The 27,933-nt window shown below is 38.4% G+C and overlaps 1 protein-coding gene across 6 annotated transcripts; it reads left to right on the plus strand.

Annotated features, from left to right (window-relative positions):
• The first annotated feature begins 607 nt into the window (after positions 1-607).
• On the plus strand, positions 608-27,389 carry cdhr5-rs (cadherin-related family member 5, related sequence). Of its 6 annotated transcripts, XR_010899529.1 has the most exons (16): positions 2,166-2,295; positions 2,530-2,634; positions 10,667-10,875; positions 11,298-11,354; positions 11,427-11,519; positions 11,640-11,726; positions 11,944-12,054; positions 12,150-12,320; positions 12,814-12,904; positions 12,998-13,104; positions 13,314-13,514; positions 13,616-13,747; positions 13,929-14,007; positions 14,544-14,737; positions 20,106-20,250; positions 26,884-27,389. XR_010899529.1 is itself a non-coding variant. In XM_067427325.1 (15 exons), exons 2-15 carry the CDS (start codon positions 2,568-2,570, stop codon positions 19,162-19,164), a joined length of 2,274 nt encoding a protein of 757 aa, XP_067283426.1. In that variant the 5' UTR covers positions 608-745; positions 2,530-2,567; the 3' UTR covers positions 19,165-19,695. The 6 variants fall into 6 exon arrangements, 5 of the variants coding, with proteins under 5 accessions (XP_067283426.1, XP_067283429.1, XP_067283425.1 ...); XM_067427325.1 differs by lacking the exons at positions 2,166-2,295; positions 20,106-20,250; positions 26,884-27,389 and adding exons at positions 608-745; positions 18,490-19,695; XM_067427328.1 differs by lacking the exon at positions 26,884-27,389 and having other exon boundaries at positions 20,106-21,062.
• Positions 27,390-27,933: the final 544 nt, after the last annotated feature.

The raw sequence follows: 27,933 nt of genomic DNA on the forward strand, positions 1-27,933 counted from the left end.
AATTTATAAAATACATTTTGCTTAAATGTGCCATTAAGGGCTTGGCTAGAGATAAGATCTAGCAGTAGATAATTGCCAATTATTATATCTCTAATCTGTTCTAATCAAGACATTCAACCAATGTGTAATGCTGACGTTGAAGCAGATGAAGACAAGAACCAAAGTGCAGTTTATTTATAGTGTCTAAAGATCCAAAACATAAATAAACAAACTATAAACAAAACTTGTTCATATGACTATGAACGAACTGAAATAACCGACCAAGTAACATGGAACACAAACAGGTTTAAATACAGGACTAAAGGGATCGCATGATAAAAACAACCAATGAGAACAAGACACATGAAACAAGGGAACCAATCAGGATATGACACATAACTAAACCAACATAGGTACATAACACATGAGACTAGGGAAGCAAATGACATGATCACAGAGATGATAAGGGAATCACATGAAACATGACTATGCAATTACAAAATAAATAAAAACAAAGGTGAGGGGAAAAAAAACAAAACTGCCTAGAGGAACTGAGGTGTTCAAGAGGGATGGATAGAGGGCTGTGGATGTGGGTGGACCTGGGCCTTGGAGCAATGGAGAACCTGGACCTTGGTGCAGTGTAGGCATTGGTGGCAGAATGAGGCCCTGGCGAGGCAGCCATGGCAGGACAAGGCTCTGGCAATGCGGCCGTGGCAGGACGAGACTCTGAACAGCGCCTAAAAATAGTCCCCAGCTGGGCAAGCAGGTTATTACGTTGGTTATGTTAATGGAAGTTGGCCTATACTTGCTATTTTCAGGTGCCTAATATCAATGCTCCTCTGCACCCATGATTATTACGCAGAAATGAGAGTGTAGTTCCTAGACATATCGGTCTAGAAAATTGCAACTTTTCATTTTCCATCGCTCTTATGCTGTGTTCCAGCCAGGTTTTTGAGCCAACAACTTTACAATTTTAAAAATCACGACTTTAGCATTCCAGGCAAAGTCACGCCAAACTGTCTGAGCGTGAGGAATTGTGATAGCTAGATGTAAACAAAGCATGGCAGACCGTACGGGTCTTATGCTCATTTACAATCCTTACAATCAAGTCGTAACTCCTGCCTGGAATGCAGCAACTCTGGGGGACACGGCGAATAAGCTTAAGTCCCAAAAAGTTGGTGTTTTCCTTTAAATAGTCTACTAATTAACATTAACAAAGATGAACAAATATAATAAAATGTGTTGCTCATGGTTAGTTAATGTTAAAAATACATTAACTAATGTTAACAAATGAAAACTCACCTCTTTTATTCAGCAAGGATAGTAAAGACCTTCTTTCCATAAAGGTATCGTGTTTGAAGGTTCTATAAAAGTATTAAGCAGTACAACTGTTTTCAACATTGATAATAATCAGAAATGTTTATTGAGCAGCAAATTAGCATATTAGACAGATTTCTGAAGGATCATGTGACATGAAGACTGGAGTAATGATGCTGAAAATTCAGCTTTGCCATCACAGAAATAAAATACCTTTTACAATATTAAAAGAGAAAACAGTTATTTTATATAATACTTAACAATTTAACTGTATTTACTGATCAGCCTTGGAGAGCATATAAAAGATATCTTTGAAAAACATTAAAAAACCATGTTGTTACAATTTTACAAAGTCATTACAATCTTACTCGTTGAAGGTGATAGTGATGGTGTCCCCTACTGGTCCTGTGAATGAACTGTAAAGGAATAACATGTCATTATTTACTAACCCTCATGCTGTTATGTATTTTCTTATATAGAAAAACGGCATACATAAATATAAATCTTTTTTTTGTGTTAAAATTAAGCATAGCCTACAACTTTTTAAACAGTTACATAATACATATTTGAACACTCCAAATAAATCCACCAAATTAATCTGTAGGCTAATTGAACAGGAACCATGTCATTTTTATTGTGTACAAAATGCGGCCGGACGGAAATCATGTAATCCTCGTGCGTGATAAAGCAACAAAAAATGATTCCCTTGAAAAGTTTCGCTTGGAAAGCAGCAGAACTTAAATGGGAAACAACAGTTCTTAGGCAGCTTTGCAGGTATTATGTGAGGATTTGGAAAAAGCTCATGTGGAGGGGTGTGTCGAGGTGGAAGGCGGAGGATCAAAAGTAAGTGTGGCGCGTGGCGTGGAGGTCACGTAAGCGACATCACTGCCAGGCTGGTGGCTTTACACTGGCTCAAGACATCATGATAGGTTTCAAGTACACTGAGGTGAAGACTACACACGACTAAAGCCCAAACAGAAGTAAACAAACACTGTTTTGGTGAGAGACTGTATGAGGTTCTAGTAATTCACTTAGCAGTTTGATTTGACTCACTTGAGTGACTCGACTGATGAATTTCAGATGGTGCCACGACAGTATAAATATGCTTTGTTAATCTTCTGATTTAATTGACCTTTGGTTTGAATAAGAAAGTCTGCTCTTTGTGACAGGTAATATGAGCACTCTAAATCCTTCAGAGCAATTGACTGTCAGGGTTTGGCATTTCTTTTACAGCTGGCACTGGCAGACGTAAGCCCAGGGGAATATCAACCATGTTGATGCCATGGAGATTGTTCCTCTGCCAGATGGCACTGAACATATTCTATCACATTGCAAAAGGTAAACACCTCTGAAATCAGTATCTGCAATTACAGAGGAAAATTTTCACGAATCACTGCTCTGAAATATAGGCTAGTGAATGTTAACGTATGCGCCAGAAATGGTTACAAGGTTGTTGGAAATGATAATAAGTCTCTGAACAACACTCTTCTATAATATTGAGAGCTCGGATTCGCTCAACCTGTCGGAATGAAAAGTCACAAGTGAGATACAATTTTGTTTTTTTCTGTTTTTTTCTTGGCAGAAATGAGATTAGAGAAAGAGCAAATGGAGTCTCTTGCTTAAAGTCAACTTGAAATTGTGTTTGCAAACCATTTTACTGATATAACATGAACAATTTCAGGATTTGACCACAAAAGAAGTAGGGTGGCATATGATTTTATCCATTGCAATCGATTGTTTCCCCATGTTGCGCAAGAACCCCAATTTTGTACCCCAAAGTTTAAAATATTGTATTTTATTGTCCCATATGTCATTTTACATTTCACAAGGTGAGAGGTTAACAAAAATAGGGCAATAGGGTCATTAGCTGAACAAGGAAAGACATTTTAGAATTGGAACAGGTCAAATATTACAAGAGGGTAACTTTTTTCTTCCAAATAACATGTTGTACATTTATCGTCTTGGTGACTAAGAATAACGAAGGGAGACGTTGCTTCGTTTTCGACGTTTAATGAAAAAAAAACAAACAAAAACAAGAGTGAATACAGCGTGTGCTTGCTCAGCAAATCATTCACAAGATGGCTCCTTGCTCAAGCTCCTGAACATCAACAAAACAGTCACGTGACCTTTCACCATGGCACACTGCATCTTGGGAAATGAAGTCCGTTTCAATACAATTCACCAATCATAATGACACATAGATTGTTTTTAACCACATATGAATCTCACACATGAGCTATTAATCTTAATGCTGTTTATTAATGTTAACTTATTCATCTTAACTTAACTATTCTTTTAAATGATCTTCCAACAAATAAATTCTCAACATCCTCCCCCCCATAAACTACAGTTTATATAATTTCCAAAGGATACAAAAGCTGGATGGGTCTCCGCAGAACAGTCCCTGAACTTGTGCGAACTGCACATGACCTCACTAGGCCATCACGGCCCGGAAACAGTTCCTCAATTCTTCCTAGCCTCCAGCTCTGCCTGGGAGTGTTGTCTTCTCCGATGAGTGCAACATCTCCGACCTTCAGCAGAGAAGGCTGTGGGGTGTCACAGCGATGGGCCGACTTCAAATCCAGCAAATACTCTCTCCGCCATCGGTTCCAGATGTTGGTCATAAGTCTTTGTCTGTAGCGCCACCTCCTGTTCATCTCCTCCTTGCTCGCTGTTGGATGGTTAGCCTCAGCTGGACATGGCTTAGGAGGCAAGCAGGTCAGTCTCTGACCCACCAAGAAGTGAGCAGGTGTTAGTGGCTCTGGCTCATCCACATCATTGTGCACATAAGTGAGCGGCCTCGAGTTAATTATGGCTTCAGCTTCAGTCAGAATGGTGCACATTTCTTCAAAGTTAAGTTTAGCTCTGCCAAGCACTTTTCTGAGAATAATTTTGACTGATCTTACCAGCCGCTCCCAGAATCCGCCCCACCAGGCTGCTCTTTCAACGATGAACCGCCAGGTTATGCCCTTCTCTGAGAAGAACTCCCGCAGCTGTGGGTCTTTAATTCCTTTCCAGAGCTCCTTCAAATCTTGATCAGCTCTCTTGAACGTCTTGGCATTATCGGAATAGATCACCTTACATAATCCTCTTCTCGAGATGAATCTTTTCAACGCTAGCAGGAAGTTCTCTGTAGACATATCTGAGACCAACTCTAAGTGGACTGCTCTGGTCACAGCACAAGTGAAAAGTGCTATATACGCTTTTGTCATAACGCTCTGTGTCTTCACATAGAGTGGCCCTGCGAAGTCCACCCCAGTTGTCTCAAATGGCGGTGACTCTGTTATTCTGTCTCTTGGCAGTGGTGCTGTAGTCTGCTGTCCAGCCTTTGCCTTGAATTTCTTGCAGAGTACACATCTGGACACAACCTTCTTCACTACCTGTCGTGCCCTCAAAATCCAATACTTCTCTCTTGTCTGCACTAAAGTGTCTCGTACACCCGCATGCATTATCTTCTCATGTTCATACTGCACCAACATTTCTGCGTATCGGTGGTTGTTGGGCAAAATCCAGGGGTGCTTTTCTCTGTAAGAGAGATCAGAATACTGGAGCCTTCCTCCCACACTGAGCAGCTCATCTTCATCCAGAAATGGTTTTAGCTCTCGGATTCTGGAGTCAGTGTTGGGACATTTCCCTGCTTTCAGCAGATCAATTTCAGAGCTGAAACTCTGGTTCTGAATCACTTTTATCCAGTGTTTTCCTGCTTCATTCAGCTCTTCTGCCGTCAGTTCACCACTGAATTTTGTGCTTGAGCGGGTGTTGGTGATAAACCTCTTTACCCAGGCTGTCACTCGGAGCACTGTTTTTAGTTTGCTGTATTCCTCCAGACATAAAACAGGGCTTAAAAGATCTGGGTCTTTGGTGACAAGCTGTATGGCAGTCTGGTATTTGGATCTGAGTTCAGACCTTACCTCATCTTCCTGAACATCTTCCCGAGTGTTCTCTGACTGATCAGGTGACATCAGACCACAAGGACCATTCCACCACATTGTGCTCTGCTTCAGGTCCTGCACAGTTAGGCCTCTGGTGGGGAGGTCAGCTGGATTCATATTCCCCTTGCAATGAGACCATGACTGCGGGTCAGTTAGAGACTGGATTTCTGTGACTCTATTTGCTACAAACTGTTTCCACTTATGAGCAGAACCACAAATCCAATGCAGCACTATCATTGAGTCTGTCCATAGTCTGAGTTGTGTCTTGTCTAGTTGCAGTGCTTTCATGAGGGTGTTCCCCAGCCTGGCTGCTATTACAGCACCCATTAGCTCCAAGCGTGGCAGTGTCATCCTTTTGAGTGGAGCCACTCTGGACTTGGATGCAACCAGGCTTATGGTGACCTCTCCTTCCTTTGTTTCTCCTTGAAGATAAGCAACTGCACTATAAGCCCTTTCACTCGAGTCACAGAACACATGTAGCCTTAACTCTTGACCGTCCTGATGTGGCATGTGTGTTTGGTACCATCGTGGGATTGAGACCTGATGCAGCTGAGGGAGCTCTGAACACCACCGTTGCCATTTTTTCGTCAGATCAGGTGGCAGTTCCTCGTCCCACTTGAGCCCTCTCTCCCACATCTCTTGGAACAAGCACTTAATCCTGATGGTGAAGGGAGTCAGGAATCCTAGAGGGTCAAAAATGCGTGCAGAAGACTGCAAAACACTTCGTTTTGTGTTTTCTCTGTCTTTTAGAATATCAAGCAGCCCCCTGAGGTCGAAAACAAAATCATCAGTGCCCGGTCTCCACACTAAACCCAGCACCTTCAGCACAGACCCGTGTGGTTCTGGCTGCACAGCACAATCCATCGAGCTCTTCTGCCATTTTTCTTTGAGCTCAGGAGAGTTCGTCATCCATTTACATAGCTCCATGCCTGCAGCAGACATAATGTTCCTGGCTGTTGTTGTCACTGTATGTGCCTCTATCACCTCACTTGCACTTGAAATAAAATCATCAACATAGAGTGAGGAGCGGAGGACTTCTACAACTTGTGGGTGTTCTAACTCATACTGTCTCAAATGCTTCCTAATGGTGGCTGCGAGTAAGAATGGGCTTGATGAAGCTCCAAACACCACTCTCGTCATTCTGAGTATGCGCAGCGTCATGTCCTTCTCCTCTTTTGGTGGTCCTATGAACCACAGAAATCTCACAGCGTCCCGATCTCTTTCTGAGAGTGAAATCTGAAGAAATGCTTTCTTGATATCTGCCATATATGCGATTTCATGCAGTCTAAATTTGATCAAAATACTCATCAGATCTGGATTCAGATTGGGACCTGTTAAGAGACAGTCATTTAGTGAGGGACTTCTATCTTCGTGGGATGATGCATCAAATACAACCCGCAGTTTCGTTGTCGTCTTATCCTCTCTCAATACAGCGTGATGAGGTAAGTAATATGTCTGACTGCCTTGTGGTGATGCATGCTCCCTTGGCACATCCTCAGCCATTCCTTGTTTTAAGTAGTCCTCCACAACTTCATTGTATCTGCTGTAGAGTGTGACATCTTTGCTTAGTTTCCTTTTTAAACTCTCAAGTCTCTTTTTTGCGATGCGGTAATTGTCTTGGAGTGGAGGATGATGATGTCGCCATGGCAACTCCACTTCGTAACGCCCATCCTTGAAGATGGAGGTTTCCTCGAACCGCTGCAACGCTTCTACATCCTCTGGGCTCTCAGACTTCTCACTTGTGATGCCCAGGGACTCAAGCTCCCAGAATGCATGCAGCTGTTTATCAATCTGTGCATCCTCGCTAAGCTGAATATGCATGCAGGTTGTCTCTGTCATGCTGGACACTGCTACTGGGCCTTGCACTGCCCATCCGAAAGTGCTCTCCAGTGCCACTAGGCTCTTTGTCAGTCTTTCTACTCTTCCTGATACTATCTGCCAGTAGTAATCAGAGCCAATTAGCACAGAAAGCTCAGTTTTATCATCTCCAGCACAGTCTGCTAGTTGAAGACCTCTGCTTTTCATTTCCCTTTGTATATGTTCACCAGGCACTTTCATCAGCGCTGTGCACACTTTGGGGGTGACAACTGCCTCTATTTCAATTCCCTGCTGATTATCCCAAACATTCTTCAAGCTGAGCTTCACTATGTTGCGACTCACCGTTGTTGGAGCAGAGGAGCCAAATGTGTGAAGAGTAAGTGTCCCTTGTCTAGTAACAGGTAGCTGCAGCTCCTTCACCACATTCTCATGCACAAAACTCCCCTGACTGCCTCCATCTAGCAAGCAGCGGACCATCTTCCTGCTTGTGGGTCCTATAACCCATGCCTTGGCGGTCTGTAGCAGCACAGTGTTCTCAATGTCAGGTTTGCCTTTCTCTGCTTGGGGAATTACTGAGGAAATAACAGTGTCAATGTTGGCAGCCGCAGCAGGTGGAGATGCCTCATTTTTCTCACAAATGGCTGTATGATGCCTGCCTCCACATGTGGCACATGACGTTCCCTTTGACCTGCAAAACCTGGCGATGTGTTTGGACCCCAGACACATAAAGCACCTGCCAAGCTTCTTCAGTTTTTCCTTGCGTGCCGACACTGAGTGGTCTGGACATTTTTCAGATTTGTGTTCAGCGCTATCACAGAACAGGCAGTTTTGCATTTTCTGGTCAGCAATGTGTAGTGCAGCTGCAGATGTCATGCTTGGTTTCTTTAATTTCACATCACTGGCTGAATATGATTTGCTGCACGTTTTGTTAGCAGACTGATTTTCTCTCTGGTTGTATGATTTCATCATTTGTAAAGTTCTCTCTCGGCTCTGAACCTCTTTCTGCAGGAACTTCAACACATTAGGCACATTCCACTCATCATCATCATCCCCTCTGTGACGGCTGTATTCAAGAGCCATGTCGTCTGGCATCATTCGGAGCAATATTGGGCACAACATACCACCATAGGTGTCTGATACCACTCCCAACGACTCCAGGCTTCTGACTTGAATTTCACAGTCATCATATAACTGCCTTAATGCCCTGACATCAGATGATTTCTTAACAGGAGAGAGATTCAGAAGCTTTGACATGTGAGCATTTACAATGAGATCTTTCCTTCCAAATCTGCTTTTTAGAATATCAACTGCAGCATCATAGTTACTGTCTGTCAATGTGAGTCCTGCTACTGCTTTTGCAGCCGTTCCAGTAAGTTTTCAGGTAGGTAAACTTTTCCTTTTTACAAAGTGCATTGTTGCTATAAATAGCAGTCTCATACTGGCTCCAAAATTCCTGCCATTCACTAACATCTCCGCTGAACTTCTCAATTTGTAGCTTGGGCAGTCTCACAGTCGGTTTATTTGCGCTACTATCACTTGACAGAGCAGGCCTTGGGTTACTCACAGTATCATGTTCTCGGATCACTCGGTGAGCTCGCGCTTTCATCTCGATGACGCGGTCTCTGTATTCCTCTGCGAGTTCAATCTCCGCCTCCACGTCCTCCAGCGAAGTGTGTTCCTCCACTATGCTGTCCAGCTCGCGTAAACTGTCCTCCTTTGCTGACAACACGGCTAACATGTCCCGCACACGATCGATATCCTTTTCTTCCTTTAATAATTCAACGTCGATCTGGTTCAGCAGTCTCGTTGTGGAACTCCGTATTGTCCGACGCTTTCTTTTGGACCTTTCAAGTTGTTCCACACCGGCCGGTCGCTCTTCGTTATCTTCGTCACCCATAGCTTTCTGCTTCCCGGGTTTTCGGCACCAAAAATGTTGTACATTTATCGTCTTGGTGACTAAGAATAACGAAGGGAGACGTTGCTTCGTTTTCGACGTTTAATGGAAAAAAAACAAACAAAAACAAGAGTGAATACAGCGTGTGCTTGCTCAGCAAATCATTCACAAGATGGCTCCTTGCTCAAGCTCCTGAACATCAACAAAACAGTCACGTGACCTTTCACCATGGCACACTGCATCTTGGGAAATGAAGTCCGTTTCAATACAATTCACCAATCATAATGACACATAGATTGTTTTTAACCACATATGAATCTCACACATGAGCTATTAATCTTAATGCTGTTTATTAATGTTAACTTATTCATCTTAACTTAACTATTCTTTTAAATGATCTTCCAACAAATAAATTCTCAACATAACATGCACATATTAACTTTACAATAAGGTTTCATTAGTTAACTATATTAGTTAACATGAACTAATAATGAACTGCATTTATTTATCTTTGTTCGTGTTAATTTCAACATTTTCTAATACATTATTAAAATCAAAAGTTGTATTTATTAACATCAATGCACTTTGAACTAACATGAACGAACAATGAACAGCTGTGGATTTTCCCCCCTGTGCAAAACCCCCAATTGTGGCTTTCACTTATGTATGTCTGCAAAGTTTCAAAGATTGTAGTGTGTCCCATTTATAATTTACATTTCGCAAGGTGAGAGTTAAAAAAAAAATAATGGGGTCGTTAACTGAAAAAAGAAAGACATTTCCGAATTGGAACAGGTCAAATGTTACGAAGGGAAAGTAACATGCAAATGACTCATTAACATGTCAAGAAAGTAAATATGGTCACAAATTTGCACATTTACCAAGACACCAACGTTTGCAATCAGAAGTCAGTGATTTCATTCATTAAGATCAAATTCTCTGGACAGTCTGCATGAATTTAATAGCATACTTTTCAACAGTATTTTAACAATTGTTTCATTTGTTACTTGTTTGAATGTGACATGAATGTAATGTTAAATTTTGTGTATTTACATAAATATTAAATTAAATGTACTGAAACATTTCTTGAACAAAATATGCTTTTTGTGATAGAGAGAGCAAATGATTGTTCACGTAAAAAAGAGATATATACGATATAAATTCATATTGAAAAGGAAAAAAAATTGCAATTGAAATTCGGAGAAGTTTGAGATGTTAACTCAGAATTTTGATTTAAAGGCTAAACTTGAAAAGTCAGAATTGTGTTATAAAACCACGAATCAGAGAAAAAAAAGTCTAAATATATAAGCGAGAAATTGCAATATATTTGTATGAAATAAAGACAGAACAGTGTGAAACTTTCCATTAAGAGAAATTCAAAACTGAGATATAAATAAAGAATTGGGAGGATATAAGTTAAAATTTAGAGATAAAAAGCTGCATTTTTTAAAATAATTTTTTTAATTCCTTGGCAGAAATGGATTTCCATAGTTCTCCTCCTCCTAAAGGTTAAAGTAGATACAATATATCTCCTATGTTTTTTATTAATGAGTGATCAATGTAAGCAGCACAAATAATTGTGGAAAATCCAATATTTGTTACAATTATGATTATCCCTGCTCTCCCTATTATGAAGGTGCTGTTTTATAAATTAGCTATGCAATCTTTGATTTCATGGATGATTTATGTTTATCCTCATAATCTAATCAATCTCTCATCTGAATGGCAGCCAGTTTATGCCTCGGAGGTCAAGATATATTTGCCACGGTCAGAGAGAACAGTCCCGTTGGAGAGTTCATAGCCAACCTCAGTATCAACGGGGACCCTGGAGCCAGTAGCATCCGTTTGTGTCTCACAGGAGAAAACGCTGACTGGTTTTACCTTGAGGGCCGAACAATCCGACTCAACTCGTCGTTTTCAAGGACCTTGGATCGAGAGGTGATTAAAATAAATTAGTGGATGTTCGCATGTGGAGGGAAGCCAAAATAACGCTTGCGCATTAGGGTTTTAAAACAGTCAGCCAACACATTGGAGGCATTTTAAGCCATTGTTTAGGGTTTTAAAATAGAAAAGGTCTATAAATGATTATCAATATTAGCTATATAACCTTTATTTGACCAGATCTAATTCTACACTATCCCTTTAGTACATGTTGTTAATTAATATTACTCAGTACTAAAAAATATATAAATAAATTGTAACAATGACACCTTTCATTTCTTACTGACCCCAAACTTTCGAATGACAGCGTAAATAAACGTGTACCATTGAAACGATGATAACCTGAGGTGAAAAATGACTATAAATACTAATCTCCCTATGTGATCTAATGTTTTTCTTTTTTCTGTGGTAATTTACAGGTGCTGGGATCAGTCCTGATAGCTACTTTGACATGTTATGAAGATGAAATAATAAGGGTATGGTGCGCTGCAAAAATAATGATACTTAATGATGCTAAAGTGCAATTAACCCGGATGTTTATATTTCAGAGTCGGTATCGAATCATGGTGGAGATATTGAATGAAAACGACAACATGCCATATTTCCTTGAAGACACCATTCAACCACGATATATAAGTGAGGTAAACTAATGTTGTTCGGTTTGTCCAGATTTTATAATTGTATTTGGAATGAACCTTTTAAAGAATCATGAGTCATTATATCAGACCCCTGACATTTGAATCCTGACTCTCTTCCCACAGTTGCTGACTGTAAACTCAATGGTGTTCACAGTGAAAGCCAGAGACGGTGATGGAGACACAATCACTTATATGACCGACAAGTCTACAGTGAGTGGCACATTCAGTAGTGGCCAAATTACAGATAAAAGGCTGAATGAAAGGTTTTGCAGGAGCCTCAATCAGTCGGTCTGCATTGACTGACTCCTTATTTTGTATAAACCTGCTCTATACAAAGGCCTCAAAGTGTATTTGTTATTAGAGAACCACCTTCTCCCTTTCACAATCTAAGAGAACACCACCAGCACTGTGTGTCTCTCTCATTCAGGATGATGCCAGCTATTTTAGGATCGACCTGCCCAACAGCGGGATGGTGATCCTGGATAAACCTTTGGACTATGAGACTAAAACCCAGCTGCATGTGGTCATACTTGCTGTGGTATGTGAAATATCTATGAACGGTTTACTGTTTACATGACGTGCCTAAAAGAAAGCAAAGTTAAAAACTGCCCTTCCTGCTCTTTAAATCAACAGGAAATGACCACAAAAGAAAAGTACAGCACAACAGCTACGGTCACCGTGAATGTTCTAGACGGTGATGACCAGTATCCACAGTTTCAGCCGTGTGCACCTGTTTATGAAGATGGAGATCATAATATCTGCACCAACCCTGTGTACAGCGTCAACATCACAGAAACAGATGAGGTATGTGGTGGCAGTACAGGTTAGAGGTAGTAATCTCGGGTAGCCCGACCAATTACAGTTCGCTTTGTTCCGCGTCGTGTTTATGGCCGTGAAAATGTAAAGTCGATGTCCCTGCAATAACAGACTGCTGTGCGTCTATAAATGATTTATTCAAGAATGTTGTGCAAGTTTATTGCGTTTGGTTGATCCTGGTACACGCTCATTGTCGCGGTTGTAAACACGACAGCGTTCTTCTTCCACGAGGGAGTTTGGCGTCACGGTATTTGTTTTCAGGCGGACCGTTAAGGCACACCGCGCAACAATTGCCTTGCTGACACCCTGTAGAATTCAACCAATCAGATGACAACTTTAAAACTCCTGAAGTATTTCCAGATTAGTGGGCCTGTGCCATATGCATCAGATGTTCAGCCAACGGTCTGTGGCCATGACGTATGAGGCTGAGACATGAGGTAGTAACAGAACTGAACTAAGCCTTATGCTCTTTATGATCTAGGATGCTGTGCTTTATTTTTCTCCGGGTCCCATTCATGCTGAAGATGGAGACAAAGACATACTGACCCCTCTGGTCTACACTATCCTGTCGGGTGAGTTTACTGTGTGTTGCAATAATTTATTAACTGTTTAACCCTTTACATCTACATTATAATATATTAGCATTGCTCAAAATTACTTTATAGGTGATGATAATGGCAGGTTTACAATCGACGCAAAAACAGGAGAGATCTCTCTCAAGCAACGTGTGGAAAACAGACTCCTTACCCCTTCATTCCGACTCCGCATAATGGTTGGTAATAATGTTTATGAACAACAAAGTAATGGCTGATTTAACTCTCTGATCAGCTGGAAGTGCTTCAACTGCCATATTGCAAACCATAACTGGGATTCTTCATATGAAGAAATGCTATACAATTGCATTCAACATAAATGTTTGGGTTACGTGTCAACGATGACATCAGTGGTCTCATAATAATTCCCTTTTGCGATCTCCAACAGGCTGCGCAGGTGAATGACCCGAAGAAATTTTCGGTGGCCACGGCACTAGTGCACGTGGTGTCGGAGAACCTGTTTCCTCCATTCTTCAACAAGACCGTCTACAAAGGGTTCCTCATCGAGAGCTCCAGTCCTGCTACTCTGGTCACCACTTATGGGAACCAAGTCCTGGTGGTCCAAGCCGTGGACAGAGACTTCAAAGATGTAGAGTGAAAACATTTCCCTTATAGGAAACGCCTAACAAAAATTGTCAGCGAACATTCATTTAGATAATTTCTCTATTTTTCCCCTCCGCTGCCTTGCAGGGAATAAACCCAAAAATCCGTTACACAATGCAACCCTTGACGGGTAGCAGTAAACCGTATCACATTACCCAGGATGGCATTGTGATCGCAAAGACCAACCGGCTCAGAGCGTTCGACCGACACATCCTAGAGGTGACAGTCGTGACTGTGACTTAATGACTTACATGTGCCTTAACAAAACACAAATCAACAAGCGTTTGTATTGAAATAGTTATCAATGTGTGCAAAACAGCAGTAACACATGGACCCTGACAGGATTATATTAGTCATGTCATCCCTGATGATATGATTTTACTTTTTTTTTTAATCACAGGTGATTGCAACAGACGAAGAGTCAGGTGAGGCAGCGCACGCTTCAGTGGACATTGAAGTTCTACAGAGGGGACTTCCAGGTAAATTCTCTCAATCATCTGTCTGAATTATGTTTTATCAAGAAAATATTTTTTCCCCGCAGAAATTGCTAAAAAAACATGTTGAGTCATCCTTATTATTAGAGTCATTCATGCACTCTTCTTCTTATCTATTTCTGTTATTTTTTCCAGAAAACCATACTTGTGTTATTGTATTCATAAACCCAATTGTTTTACTGTGAACATTTCCAAATAGTAGCATAATTTGTTACGCAAAGATGCGCTAAATAAATAAATTATATTTAATAATATTTTGCCATTTGGCTACACCATATCACAGATGGTCAAACTCAAAGAATAATAATTCCCAAAGATCATTTATCTGGTTAATTTGATTATTCATTGTTGATTTTTTTTTTTTTAAAAGAGGCATGAATAAGCTGTTGAAAACAACCTTTGGCAGTTGCTCAAACCCAAACTAAACGATGACTCACCTAAAGGTGTAAAGACACAACTGCCTTACACAGAAGAAGAAGAAGAAGGTTTTTTGAGTAATCATAGATTTTTTCTATGGACAGTTCCTAGAAGTCCATTTGGAGAAGAACGGCTGTTTGCAGATATGAATGCAGGGATGGCCGGTGGCATTGCTGCCATTGTTCTTATAGTGGCTGTGACAGCACTATTTATTTGCCTCTGGCTGGCCAAAAGACGAAGAGAGAGACGTGATCCAGAAGACAGGGGCTCAGTAGCCCTAGGGAAACATCCGAATGTGGTAAGAGAGCTAATATTTAATATCAAACACACTGAGTAATATCCTTTATTTAAATCCCATACAGCCCCTTTGAGGCACGTCAGTCCATCGTAGCGATTTTAATAGGCTAACAAGTAGGCTACAGGTCCTTTCAGCTTGAAAGGTGAAAAGTGAAACCTTGAAACTGAAACCTCAAATGGTTTGTGGTTTCTGTGTAAGACATAAATCAGTTATATAAATCAAAATAATAGGGGAGACCGGGTATGGTTGTAACGCTTTTTTTCTTCAGCAATAAAACTACCTTTTTTTTAGCCTTATGTCTGAAACTTTTAGGGAAAGTACCCACATTTGTCTACTACAGATGGCAAAATGTTAAAATTCTTCAACTATATCACAGATTTGGTGAGATGATGACAAATACAAATTGGTCCTTTGTTACAACCTACCCCACTACTAGGGTAAGTTGTAACAGCTAGACAAAATGCAACAAACTGGCACAACAACAGTTTTATTTTAAATGATTGGCTGACATAATAAAATATGTGTGAATATGTTGGAATTTTGGCATGTTTGTGCATGCATGTGTGCATGTGTTTGTACATGTGCGTGTGTGTGTGTTGTGTGTGTGTGAGCAAATTAACAAACACAGGCATTCTGTAGAATTATTAAAATCATAAAAATATTCTTAGTTATATGTAAGTGAATGGTTGTTTCAAAACACGTGTTACAACCTATCCCGCCAATGTCGCTAACTGTATTAGCATGGTGCTTGGAAATTAGCAGGTTGGTACACCCTTCTTTACTAGAGAAATTACACTTTGATCTGATATAACTCATACAATATTATCTACAACGATAGTTGAAACAATATATTATCTTTTCTTTTTCTATTTTTACTTTCTTACCTCAGAATTAGATCTGAATTAGAATCAGATTTTCTGCTGTAGCTTCAGGAGAGGCAACACAGACTGGAAAACCTCCATGTGGGATTGTAAAGGAAGCCAGAGGAAACTGAATCTGTGATTTGTGGATTTGGTAGTGTTACAACTCACCCCGTGTTACATCTATACCCGGTCTCCCCTAGTTTATGGAGAATTTGGCACAAAATATAGAGTTTTTGATTTTTGAGCTGTTCAAAGATGAAAAAATGATTCAGTGACTTGAAATAATTTGGCAGCCTCCTGATTTTTGACTCAAATTAAGGAATTTATAAGGTAAATGTGTTTCCAGTTACCAGTTATTTCATTAAGTATCCCAAAATGCTCAAGAATGTACATTGATAGAAAATTAGATGCTACATTTATCAATAAGATAATTGTCTAATTTAATTGCACTGAGAACTGATTGTCCGCATTCATTTAACTACAAGTGGTTCATTTCATCTTCCTTATACTTTGTCTGGTAGTACCAAAGAAACTGAGAGCAACACCAGATGTGAGCTCACATCCTTTCTGAGTATATACTATACTGCCAGAATGCACATCAGTACTTATTTGAAAATAGTAGGAGAAATGAACTTTCTTGAATGCAATGGCCAATCAGAGGTGTTTACAATCCAATCACCATACACAATGCTGGCTGTTTTGTTCATTATAACAAACAAAAAGATTAATTGTGCATTCAGCTTAATTGATTATAACAGAAATTTGTGAAATTGCGATGAACAAAACTGAGTGACAGCTTTTTAGGGATTATGAAGAGAGTGCTCATACACATACAATATGCTTGCTTTTCTGTTAAAATGAACAGTGGTTTATGAACAAATGAATGAATTTTGAGAATTTAAGGTAGACACGTTTTAAATGATTTCATGTAAATGCGTCTCCTAACCTTACCCTGGAGTTGGTACATCCTCTATAGGCTTACTTGAGCTTACTTGGCCTGCTACAGTTCAAGCAAAGCTTATTAAATCAACTCCATTTCAAACAATGAGAGCGCTAACAGTGAAAGAAAATATTGTGTTTTAACTGGAGGAAGACTAAAGTATTATGAACAAAAAAGAGAAACACTTTCATAAATTAAATAAATCATCATTCACACAGTCAAACATTAAGAAACAGTTCCTGCCATTGTCGTCTTCCCCTCACGTTCCTCTAATTCCTCTTATGTAGAGCTTAAGATGGTTTCAGCAGGTAAGTACCTGACATTAAGTAGCTAGACGTGTTCTGCATTGTCACTGTCCCTTGTGAAGGTGAGATGTGTTTTCTGAGAAAATGAAAGCCGTATACTCCTGATTGGCTGGTTTAAATGGCAGTGTCAGTGTTACATGTCCTCATAAATGGTGCACCATTTAAGCTGGTTAGTATACGAAGCAGAGCCCCTTGTGTCTGATGGTTCACTGTGTATTTGGTCTGATGTCATATAGATAGACGTTTTGTATTTGTGTATGTGTATTTGTATTACATTGTCAACTTTAATAAACACTGTTGAAAATGTTGTAGTATTTGTTAATTATGTATATTGATTTAGACTGATTCTGATTCTTGAGAGATGAGATAAAACAAAAAACAAAACCCAAACATTAATTGATGCTGATCACTAAACTGTTTTGTAGCATTTCATTTTCATGTACTGTTTACTTGATCAAAATTAATAAAACATACAGTCAAACCAAAAATTATTCAGACACCATATATACTTTTTTACTAGTGGGTGCAGGACACTATAGTTCATTTGTGTAAGTGAGGATAGTAAAATGAAGTAAACTGTGATATATTATGGCCAAAAATTCTTCATACTGTGGACTACCAGTAAAATTGATTGACCAAATTTATTCAGACACTTTGACCTGACAGTGTTTTTCTTTAATTGCTAATGTGACCTTTTACACCACAGACTTAAGCATTAAAAGTAAGCATTGCTTGGTGATTGGTTGAACTAAATTGATATGATCTAAATCTGTACTTAAATTTAACAGCTGATTGGTTGATTGTAATCCACATCCCTTTCTATCAAAGATGTCTGACATTATCAAGAGGAATTTGTTCTGACACAGTTTAACTCTGTGTTCTTGTCATATTTACTATTTTATAAACGATAGCAAATAAACTGTGACAATGTGAGAAATGTTTGAAGGTGTCTGAATTCATTTTGGTTTGACTGTATATCATTAACCTACCCTAAACCACTTGCAGTTTTTTGTTTTTTTTGTAGATTAAAAACAATATAAATATGCATATATTTTGATTTATGTTCAACATAAATATAAAATCTATATTAAATGTAAAAACAAAAATGTTTTTCCTTATCTATAAACAGTGCAAATTAAAATTCGAATAGAAACTTATATTTACCTCCCTCCTTAAAAATGGTTCTTGTAGACAAAAATATTAGCATAATTAAAACACTTTAAATATAAATATATAAATATAATCATTTTTATATTGTGCTTTTTTAAATTATGCTAATATATTTGTCACAATCATGATAAATCATCTCCATCACAAGAAATACTTTGAATTTTTTTGAAAATATGCCTAATTTCGAGGAGGTTCTAATAGCAACACCAGAAAAATAGAAGATATCAGTTATATATTTTCCAATATTTCACATTACAGTTTATATATTTTTTTCTATCTGACATTGTGCATTGCATCTAAAAAAATAAATTCAAAAATTGCTTTGTATACATAACAAATTTTGTCCCATGTCTCAAGAATCAGCAACACATAAATGCTCTATAATCAGCTCTGGACCTCAGCAGTGGATTTGACCTGTGAATGTGTCAAGGTTGTTCGAGGAGACCCTAAATGCCCTTTCTCCGTGGTCAACAGGTCAATTCAGGACGTCCCATATCACTCTTAGAGGATGCCTCCTACCACAACATGGCGTTTGTTGACCATGAATACTGCAGCGGATTATACACCAAAATAGATGACATGCTCCCTCCGCCAACCATGAGATTTGAGTCTGACAGACCTGTGCCACTGCCAGACAAGCTGCCAATCCTGGTGCTTCCCGAAAAAACATCCACAAATATCTCATCTTCCACTCTGATCAATGGGAAAGGATTTGCAAAATCAGTCACTTTTAAAGACGAAGAAGGAATGGTGGAGAACAGTTTGCCCAAAACCGAAGAAGGACAAATTGCAGTTGTATGTAATCAAATAGAGACCAGAGCGGATATTTTGATGCCTGTTGTACAGCAGGAAACTTTCACTACTGCTACAGTGGAGAATCCTGCTGAAACGGAGGATATTTGCTGTCCAAATCCTACTGTAGGATCCATAGAGGAATATATCATCACTCATGGCAATATTAATGAGGATGATGAAGATGATCCGTACAAAAACATGGCCTCTGTTATTTACAGCAGCGATGAAGACACAGCAGACGATGAGCCAAATGATTTAAGGCACTATTACAAACATGGGCGAAACCAGTTTACAGTAGACCACATCAAGGCCATCGAATTGCAAACGGAGGAATCGGATGAATCGCATGCCTGATTCTTTAATATAATAATAAACAACTTTTCATTTAAAAAAAAAAGACAAATCCATACAAGTTTAAACCGATGGAAGAGGTTCCAAAGGGAATATATCAAAAACAGGCTCATTATGAAGGATATGAATGTTTTATTTTTATTTTTTCAAACTCTAAAGGGTGTCTGGTGAAGGACTTGAAATGCCACTGTTTTATAGAAATGGAGTTAAATTGCACTTATTTCCAAAAATGTTGACATTTCGAGCAGATTGACCTCTTGAATTTTTGTTTGTATTCAATGTTTTCATCTAGCTGGAATGGTAAAGAAATATTGTGCCCATGATCAGCCTTAACTAAGAATGTTTAAATTAAGTTTTGATGACTGTGTCTTTGAGAAAAGTATCACTATTGTGTTTAAAATCCTTTGGCATTGCAGTCAAACACTGAAATGACTATGATTACTATGATTATGACTAGACTCTGAAACTATTTTATGATTACTCATGTCTGCTGTTATCTGTTTTGTACAAAACATTCAAACACAAAAGGTTGAAATTGCCTGTCATTTTCCATTTTAGTATTGAAATAATAAAAACAAGCTGAAATATTGAATTTACTGTGCCAAAACCTACACATTACCATGCTTGAGTTAACCCAAAGCTAAATCTTGTTAAATATTCAGCTGCAACATATTGCAATTGCTGTTGGATATATGATATATGATGAACTAGATGGCATTCAGGTGCTTCAGGACTTTTGGAGATCCTGTGAATGGCAAATGGTTTTTGTGTATACATTTTATTATTTTATTATTTTTTGGAAAAGAGCTTGGATTCAACACAGCAAAGTCTTTGTTGAGGTAAAACTGCTTAAAGGCTTCAAATGGTTTTGACAAGGGTGTAATGTTAATCTTTTATTTGAACATAGCTGTTCTGTAAACTGTAATTTCTCTGTTTGTCCACAGGAGGCATCATCACCCATCTCTCATCGCCCTCTTTCGTAGGACAAACATCACAATCACGTTTGAGAAAGTTGTATTTAAGACACCAGCAATATCTGTGCCAGGAGCAAGAACATCATACGCGACTGAATCGCAGGAGCACATGGAGGTGAACATACACTGTGTGCCTATACACAAATCTCTTGAAGAACCTGTTTTTGTGGCATTGTGGGAATGTTTTGGTTTTACGCGGATGGATACAGTGGAATACAGTCCAATGCATGGCAGCTCATATGTTGAAAGAACTTTTGGAACTCATAGTTCAACTTAAATTAGGTATGTAATATTTAAAGCGTGTCCTTCGTTTCAAAATTCACTATAAATATACACAGGTTGGTAAGATTTTTTTAAAATGTTTTTTAAATAAGTGTCTAATGCTCACCAGCAATGCATTTATTTGATCAAAAATAAAGCAAAAACAGTAGGACCTACTTTATATTAGGCGGCTTTAACTACTATGTACCCCCTTAATGTGTACATTAAGTGGGTACTTACATTTGATAAATTACCTGCATGTAATTACATAAGTTATTAATTTCTGTATTACATTTATAATTACACTGTTGACTTTTCCCTTACCCCTAACCCTGCCCTTAAACTACCCAAACCACCACACCTGTCCCTAACTCTATCCGTATCCCACCTCAATATCAGCAAAAGTGTTCTGCTGAACACAAAAATACATTTTTTTTATGTAAGTAAATAGTAGTTAAGGCCATCTAATATAAAGCATGACCAAACAGGAATATTGTGAAATATTATTACAATTTAAAATATAATTTATTCTTGTAATGATAAAGCTAAATTTTCAGTAGCCATTGCTCCAGTCTTCAGCATCACATGATCCTTCAGAAATTCTTTTAATAAGCTGATTTGAGCTGTGCTCAAGAAACATTTCATATAATCAATTTTAAAACCAGTTGTGTGCTGCTTAATATTTTTGTTAAATATTTATAGAGGATTCTTTGATGAATATAAATTATACATTATAAATACCTTTACTGTCATTTTTTTCTTCTGATAATCCAGCCATTTCATAAATCAGAATACTCAGTTTAAGGAAGGCAAGATACAAGAAGTGTCATGTTGATTGTCATAAAAAGTTCCTGGAAAGCAACAGAAAATGTTTTTACATATACACAGCAAAAAAAAGAAGATATATATAATGTGTATATGTAAATGGGTAAATTGTGAATTCATCCAAAAAAAAACAAACAGTGTTTGTCTTCGTTACTAACTGTCATCATTTACAGACTCATTCCTTGGGAATGTTGTTTGCACTCTTATATACAATCTATATATCTTAATATGCACTTTATGCATCTTGTCTTTAAAATCTCATAACGGTGTACATTGTAGAGATGGGCCTTTTGCTGTCGTATGAATAATGACCACAAGAGGGCGCCAGTAGATCATTTCCCTTCTGTTGCAACTTAAGAAGTATAATGCCAGGAGCCTAAAAGCCGCCAGATAGAAATGTTACTAAAGAAAGAAAAAAAATAGCTGCAAGCTGTGGTTATCGAGGCCAAGCATGCTAACAACAAAAATGAGTGATTAAAGACAATTGTTGATGATTTCAGACAATTGTAGATGATTGCATCTCTACAAGAGCTTGTAGAGATGCAATATCTTGAAATATGATTTAACTGCTTATTACTTTCAACCAATCGGTGTGCTGCCTGTCATTGTGAGGTGATGAAGAAGTACAATTTTGCCCAATTTATTATGCAACAATCTTGTTTTTGCCCTCTGAAAATATACAGACTGACTTGCAAAAAATTGCACCGGTTTGAACACTCATTATATTCCCGCATAGGCAAAACATAATTTGTAATTTTAACGTTTAACAACACCTGAGTACTGTAAATAATTTTTACATATGTCAAAGATCATATGGGTCAAAGGTCAGTGGCAACATACAACTCTTTGAAATGGTCAAGAAGTAGGCCTATGTCGGTTTAAAGGGATAGTTCAACCAAAAATGAAAATGTGATGTTTATCTGCTTACCACCAGGGCATCCAAGATGTAGCTGTGTTTGTTTCTTCAGTAGAACACAAATTAAAATTTTTTAAATTCCAACCATTGCTCGTATAATGTATGTCAATGGAGTCTAATTCGAATTATATATGATATGTGAACTATCCCTTTAAGGTGTTTTGGACATTCATATTGTGAAGAGCATTTGATTGGACAAACCGAAAATGTACAATATGTACATAATGTATAAATATAACGTAATACAAATAAATAAATAAATAAATTTATGACCTTCTAAGAATTAAACGTTTAGGAGCAAACACACAGATGTAGCATGGTTTGGACAATAAAACTAAAACACTGGCCAATTTAGGTCCTGTCCCAAATGGCACTCTAAACACTTGTTCTTCCTACAAGTCCACACATTTGTGATGTAAATCTGCTTTGACTGAAGTCTGCTGTGGTGCTCGCATCAGTGCGGCCTCGGCAAAAGTGTGCATCAAGGGCGCATACATTGACTGCAAAGGGAGCGTTCGCAAGTCCCCTTCTGAATCCTAAAATGACAAATGGGACACCCTACAGTCTCATGGAATTAATGGACACTCGCACATGGCAACCATTGTAAGGCTGAAAGTGCAAATGAAGTGTGCCACTTGGGAAAGAACCATTGTGTTGGAGGTTTCACGTCAATATATGCGCGTTTACATTCTATAGCAGAAGGTTGAATTAGCAGAGTATGTACACTTCTGTACATACAATATTGCAATCCACATAACATATTGGGAGACAAATCAAACTTTAAAAGAAGACAACTTGTTGGTGAGGCTCTCGCTGGCTCATCTGTGACCAGAACAGCAAGTCTTTGTGGTGTATAAAGAGCTATGGTATCCAGGTTAATGTCGGAATAACACCACATAGGACAAACCACATCCAACAGGAGTAACTGTTGACACAAGAGGAAGCTGTCTGAAAGGGATGTCCAGGTACTAACCCAGATTGTGTATCCAAAAAACCAACACGATCACATGGTAATGCCTATCAATAGTACGAGCAATCTCGTGGAATGTATATTCTACGCAATTAAACATAAAACCACGGCTGCCCAACTCACTGCAGAATGAAAGGTACACCTTGACTCTCTTGTTTTCACCAAAACTGTTCAACGGGAGCTCCACAGGGTCAATATTCATGATTGGGCTGCTACAGCCAAACTTTTGGTCACATGTGCCAAATGTTCGTTTTATTGGTGTCAAAGTGAAAATCTTGGGCTGTGAACAATATGAAAGTTGCATTGTTCTCTTATGACTCCACTGTCTTTCCCACATCCGAGAGAATTACGGTGCAAAGATGCGATGATGCAACCAATGTGCACCGAGAGGTTGAAACATTGTACCCTGGCCTGAAAGGGGGTGCTATCTATCAGCATGAAAATGCACCAACACACACAGCAAGACTTGTGACAGAATGGTTTGGTGAACTTGAAACTGAAGTTGAACATCTCCCATGGCCTGCACAGTCACCAAATCAAAAATATTTTTGAGCCACTTTCGGGTGATTTGGAACATACTCTTAAAAATAAAGGTGCCAGGAAGAACCAAAAATGGGGTCTCACAGTGATGAAGAACCATTTTTGGTTCCCCAAAGAACCATTTTGTGAAAGGTTCTTTAAAGAACCATTTTTTCCTAACCATTTTATAGTATAAAGAACCTTTTTACACTACAAAGAACCTTTTGTTCAATGGAAAGGTTCTTTAGATATTAAAGGTTCTCAATGGAACCATACACCCTGCCAAATAACTATTTAAGAACCTTTATTTGTAAGAGTGTATAAGAAAACATTTTCCTTCACTAGCATCTCATAGTGGTCTGGGAGAGGAATGACTCAAAATCCATCCGGCCACTGTGCAGGACTTGTATCTTTCATTCCTAAGATGAATGCATGCTGTATGGGCTGCAAAAGGAGGCCCTACACTACACTAATACATTATTGTGGTCTAAACCAAGGTGTTTTAGTTTCATTTCATTGTACATTCCCTTATGAAAGTGATACACATGGACGAAAGCCTACAACATTTGATTTTATAACATGCTAAGGTTACTTATTAATGTTTTGACAATTAATAAGCACAAAAAGCATACATAGTGTGATGCTTGCTGATATGACCGCAGTGACCACTAGAGGCAGCCAGTACATATTTTACATTTTTATTGAGAGGCTGCTCAAAAAGATGCGCGCACACACACACACACACACACACACACAACCACCACACAGCTGACTGCTTGACTTGATAGTCATACGCTAACATACAGTCACTTCTCTGCTCACACACTTTCCTTGTATTAGGCTATATAAATTCAAAAAGCCCCCTTTATATACCCAGTAACCCTAAGGCATTAATTTTTTTAAAAAGGTACTCTGAATTACAGTTATAGTGAATATGTATGATGTGCACGAGAGCATGAATCTGTATTTTCGCTTGAGTAATTCTGTCTCTTAATTCTCTCATGCATATGGATTTTGACAGACTGGAGAGAAATGCAGCCTAATGTGAGGGAGGACAGAACAGTCTGCGAATCAGACATACTGCACACACACACACACACACACACACACACACACACACACACACACACACACACACACACACACACACACACACAGCCATGGTTTAATCAGCTAATAGTGGTGAGTGGGAATGTATCATGCTTGTGGTGCTGAATTAATTTCAACATTTTCACAGCTGAGATCTTTTGGTCATTTTCAGTGAAGCAGATCGCTCTTGGTTGTAGACACCCTCATGACTCAACCTATTAATACACACAGCTACATAACCACATCATTTTACAAAAACACAATACCATCTCACAACACAATTTAAAGGAATGGAATTCAATAGGGAAAGCAATTATAGAAGGTTTAAAAGCAGAAATGTATGGTATATATTTTTATTGAAATGCTTGATTAGTTCTTCCATACAAAATTGTGTTATTTGAATTGTAAAGTGTTCTTTTAGTTTGCTGGTTACATTACTGATGAAGTTCTGACAGGAGTTTGATTGAATAAAACTTATAAAGGGCATACAAGGTTAGCAAATGATTTTGTCACACAAGTCCAGTTTTAAGATGTATAATGTCTTATGGTGATAATTTCAGAATTATTCTAATGTTGATTTAGATGCAATACTGGAATAAGATGTTCACGATGGTTTCAAAGCCTGACCAAGCTTGTTTAGTTGGTTTCTTCCAGCAAAAATTCTCTACATCCAGCCAGCAAACCAACTTAACCAAAGCTCAAACCAGCAAACAAGCTTAGGTTGGTCTAAGCATAAACTTCCATTGTAAATATGTTATTGTACACAATTTGTTTTCTTGTTTTTACATATTGAGGGACAAGTCAATGGCGATTCTAGATATGTATATCAATAAGTCTGGTTGAAGTTCATTTTAAAGTTCAAGTTCATTGATAAACAAAATTACCAAAATGGTGTACCAGAATGCTGTAGAAAAATGCAACCAATACAAAATGAAACAATAAACTAATAAAATAATAACAGACTAATAAAACTTGAAAACACGCACATACAATAAATTACATTTAGTCTATAAATTAAATTTTAACCCACATCAAATGCAATGGAGAAAAATGTCTTTTCACCCTAGATTTTAAGCCATTTCATTTTACTTAAATGTATTATTTATGTAGTAATCAAGTTGTACTTAACATGAAATATTCATTTATTGCACAATCCCAATTTATTTTACAGTGTTCTTGTTACATGTTAAATGTACTTACCATAGCAAAAACAGTAAATGATGCATAATTAAATGCAACTAACCTTCAAGCAAGCCCTAACCATATAGTAAGTACATGTTAAACCATAAGTACATGTTATTAATTAATATTACTCAGTAGTACATATATATATATATATATATATATATATATATATATATATACTACTATAGTATATATACTATATTTTACTATATATTTATTATTATTAATCAGATAACTTTTTTCAAGTAACTAGTAAAGTAACAAATTACTTTTAAATGTACAACATATCTGAGTTACTTTTTCAAATTATGTTACTTTGTTTTTCCCGGTACCCCTCCAGCCAATAAATGAAAGCGTTGTGTGCACTGCGTGAACATGATGGTTATTGTAGTATTAGACTGAACGTGAGCAGGCATTTACTGATCTCACTTGCACAAAAACAGATTCAGTATTCTTCGAAATTAATAAAAACAGAAACCTGCAATAATGAAATATATTAAATTACACACATTTACTTATAACAATGTATTTAATCTCACTATTCATCTGATGACCTTCAATGATCCAATCCAACCATACTGTAATAGGGAAAAATTGCTTTAGATAAACATGACATTTGTGTTTCATTTTCTTCACCTGCAACCTATTCTTCTTCAATCCAGAATGGCAGCACAGCTGAAAGGCTGGTTTGTGCTCTATATAGTTGTTTGTGCTCCTTTACTGTATAGGCTTGAATTTGACTTTCTTTCAACCTGAAATTTGTCACACAAAAAAACAAACAAGCCCAGGTGACAAGTGACAAAAAGTATAATGTAACTGATTACTTTCCAAAAAAAGTAACTAAGTACCGCTTAAAACTAAGTTGTTTTTTTAAGGAGAAAACGCAATATTGTAATGCGCTACTTTTAAAAGTAACTTTCCCAGCACTGTTTGTAGTTAAACCTGATAATTCATTGATTATTTGGTCTGCTGTTCCCACCTAGGGCCAAACTTTCACAAGTCTGAGGACAGGTGACAGAGGTTTCCTCCAGCAGACAGGTGTTGGTTGGCACTCTGGGTCTGCCTTGGCCAAGAGCTACCGCGGTGTTCCCAAACTGTGACAGATGTGCAGCGTGTAAGTACCTCGGCGGGGCATCGGACTGCCAGGCCGCTGTGATGGATCACACCTCTCTCTCCACCTGCTGCGGCCCAGAGAGCTCCTCTTGTTTATATGCTGCGTCTGCAGCTGGAGTGTGATGCCATCTGTCACCATCAAAGTCTTCCATGATGAGGAATGACGTTTGAGAGCATTTAATCGAAAGTAAGACTTAATAAGTGTCCCTTAACCTCAGATGAGGCTTGTTTCTGAGTTTAAAAAAAAAGTTAGCAACTCTTTTCAGCCCTAAAGATGTTATTGCCCATAGCGCTCTAAATCTTAGATAGAGAGAGAGGTGAATGAGCGTTTATGCATGCGTGTTGTCTCAGTAGGCCTATGTCTATGACACATACCCGAGAGAGCCTGAGGGAGATCGCTGCTTATGCAAGACAGTGATTCAGTCTCAAACCAATCTCGTCTTATGTTATATTCATCCATTGTCATGCAGAAAATTGGTTTGTGCTGTATAGCCACTACTTTTCCCCGGTGTAATCCGGGATAAGGTTCGGTCGACAAGTCCCTAGTCCTATGGGACATTTATCTGGCAATGAGATGCTGTGATCTTTATAGCGTAAGATCTGTGATCCTGCGCTTCCTCTGCTGGTGTCTGCCAGACGAGGCACATCTGCTGTTGAGAGCTGCGAGATGCAGACATCTGTCTACAATCAAGAGCTGAAACAGGCAGCCGTATTGTGTGTGTTCTGACTGGAGGAGCAAAACTGGAGTCTTAAAACTGTATTTTATGAATGTCATCAAATGTCAAAGTGTTTGTTTAACATGGTCCTGTTACATGGTTGACATTTCTCCTTTATAATAGGCTGTAAAAAAACATGCGCTACGGAAGTAGAAATTGCAAATGCACAGTCCTGTTATACTGTCATGACTCCAGCACTAAAGG

The sequence above is a fragment of the Pseudorasbora parva genome, chromosome 20 (genome assembly GCF_024679245.1).
Source record: "Pseudorasbora parva isolate DD20220531a chromosome 20, ASM2467924v1, whole genome shotgun sequence".
NCBI classification, from domain to species: domain Eukaryota; kingdom Metazoa; phylum Chordata; class Actinopteri; order Cypriniformes; family Gobionidae; genus Pseudorasbora; species Pseudorasbora parva.

Excerpts from the sequence above, each read along its gene's own strand:
- cdhr5-rs (XM_067427325.1), top strand. The coding sequence starts at position 2,568 with ATGTTGATGCCATGGAGATTGTTCCTCTGCCAGATGGCACTGAACATA. Across the intron at positions 12,055-12,149 it reads ATGTGGTCATACTTGCTGTG|GAAATGACCACAAAAGAAAA; the intron begins GTATGTGAAATA and ends TTAAATCAACAG. Across the intron at positions 12,321-12,813 it reads ACATCACAGAAACAGATGAG|GATGCTGTGCTTTATTTTTC; the intron begins GTATGTGGTGGC and ends TTTATGATCTAG.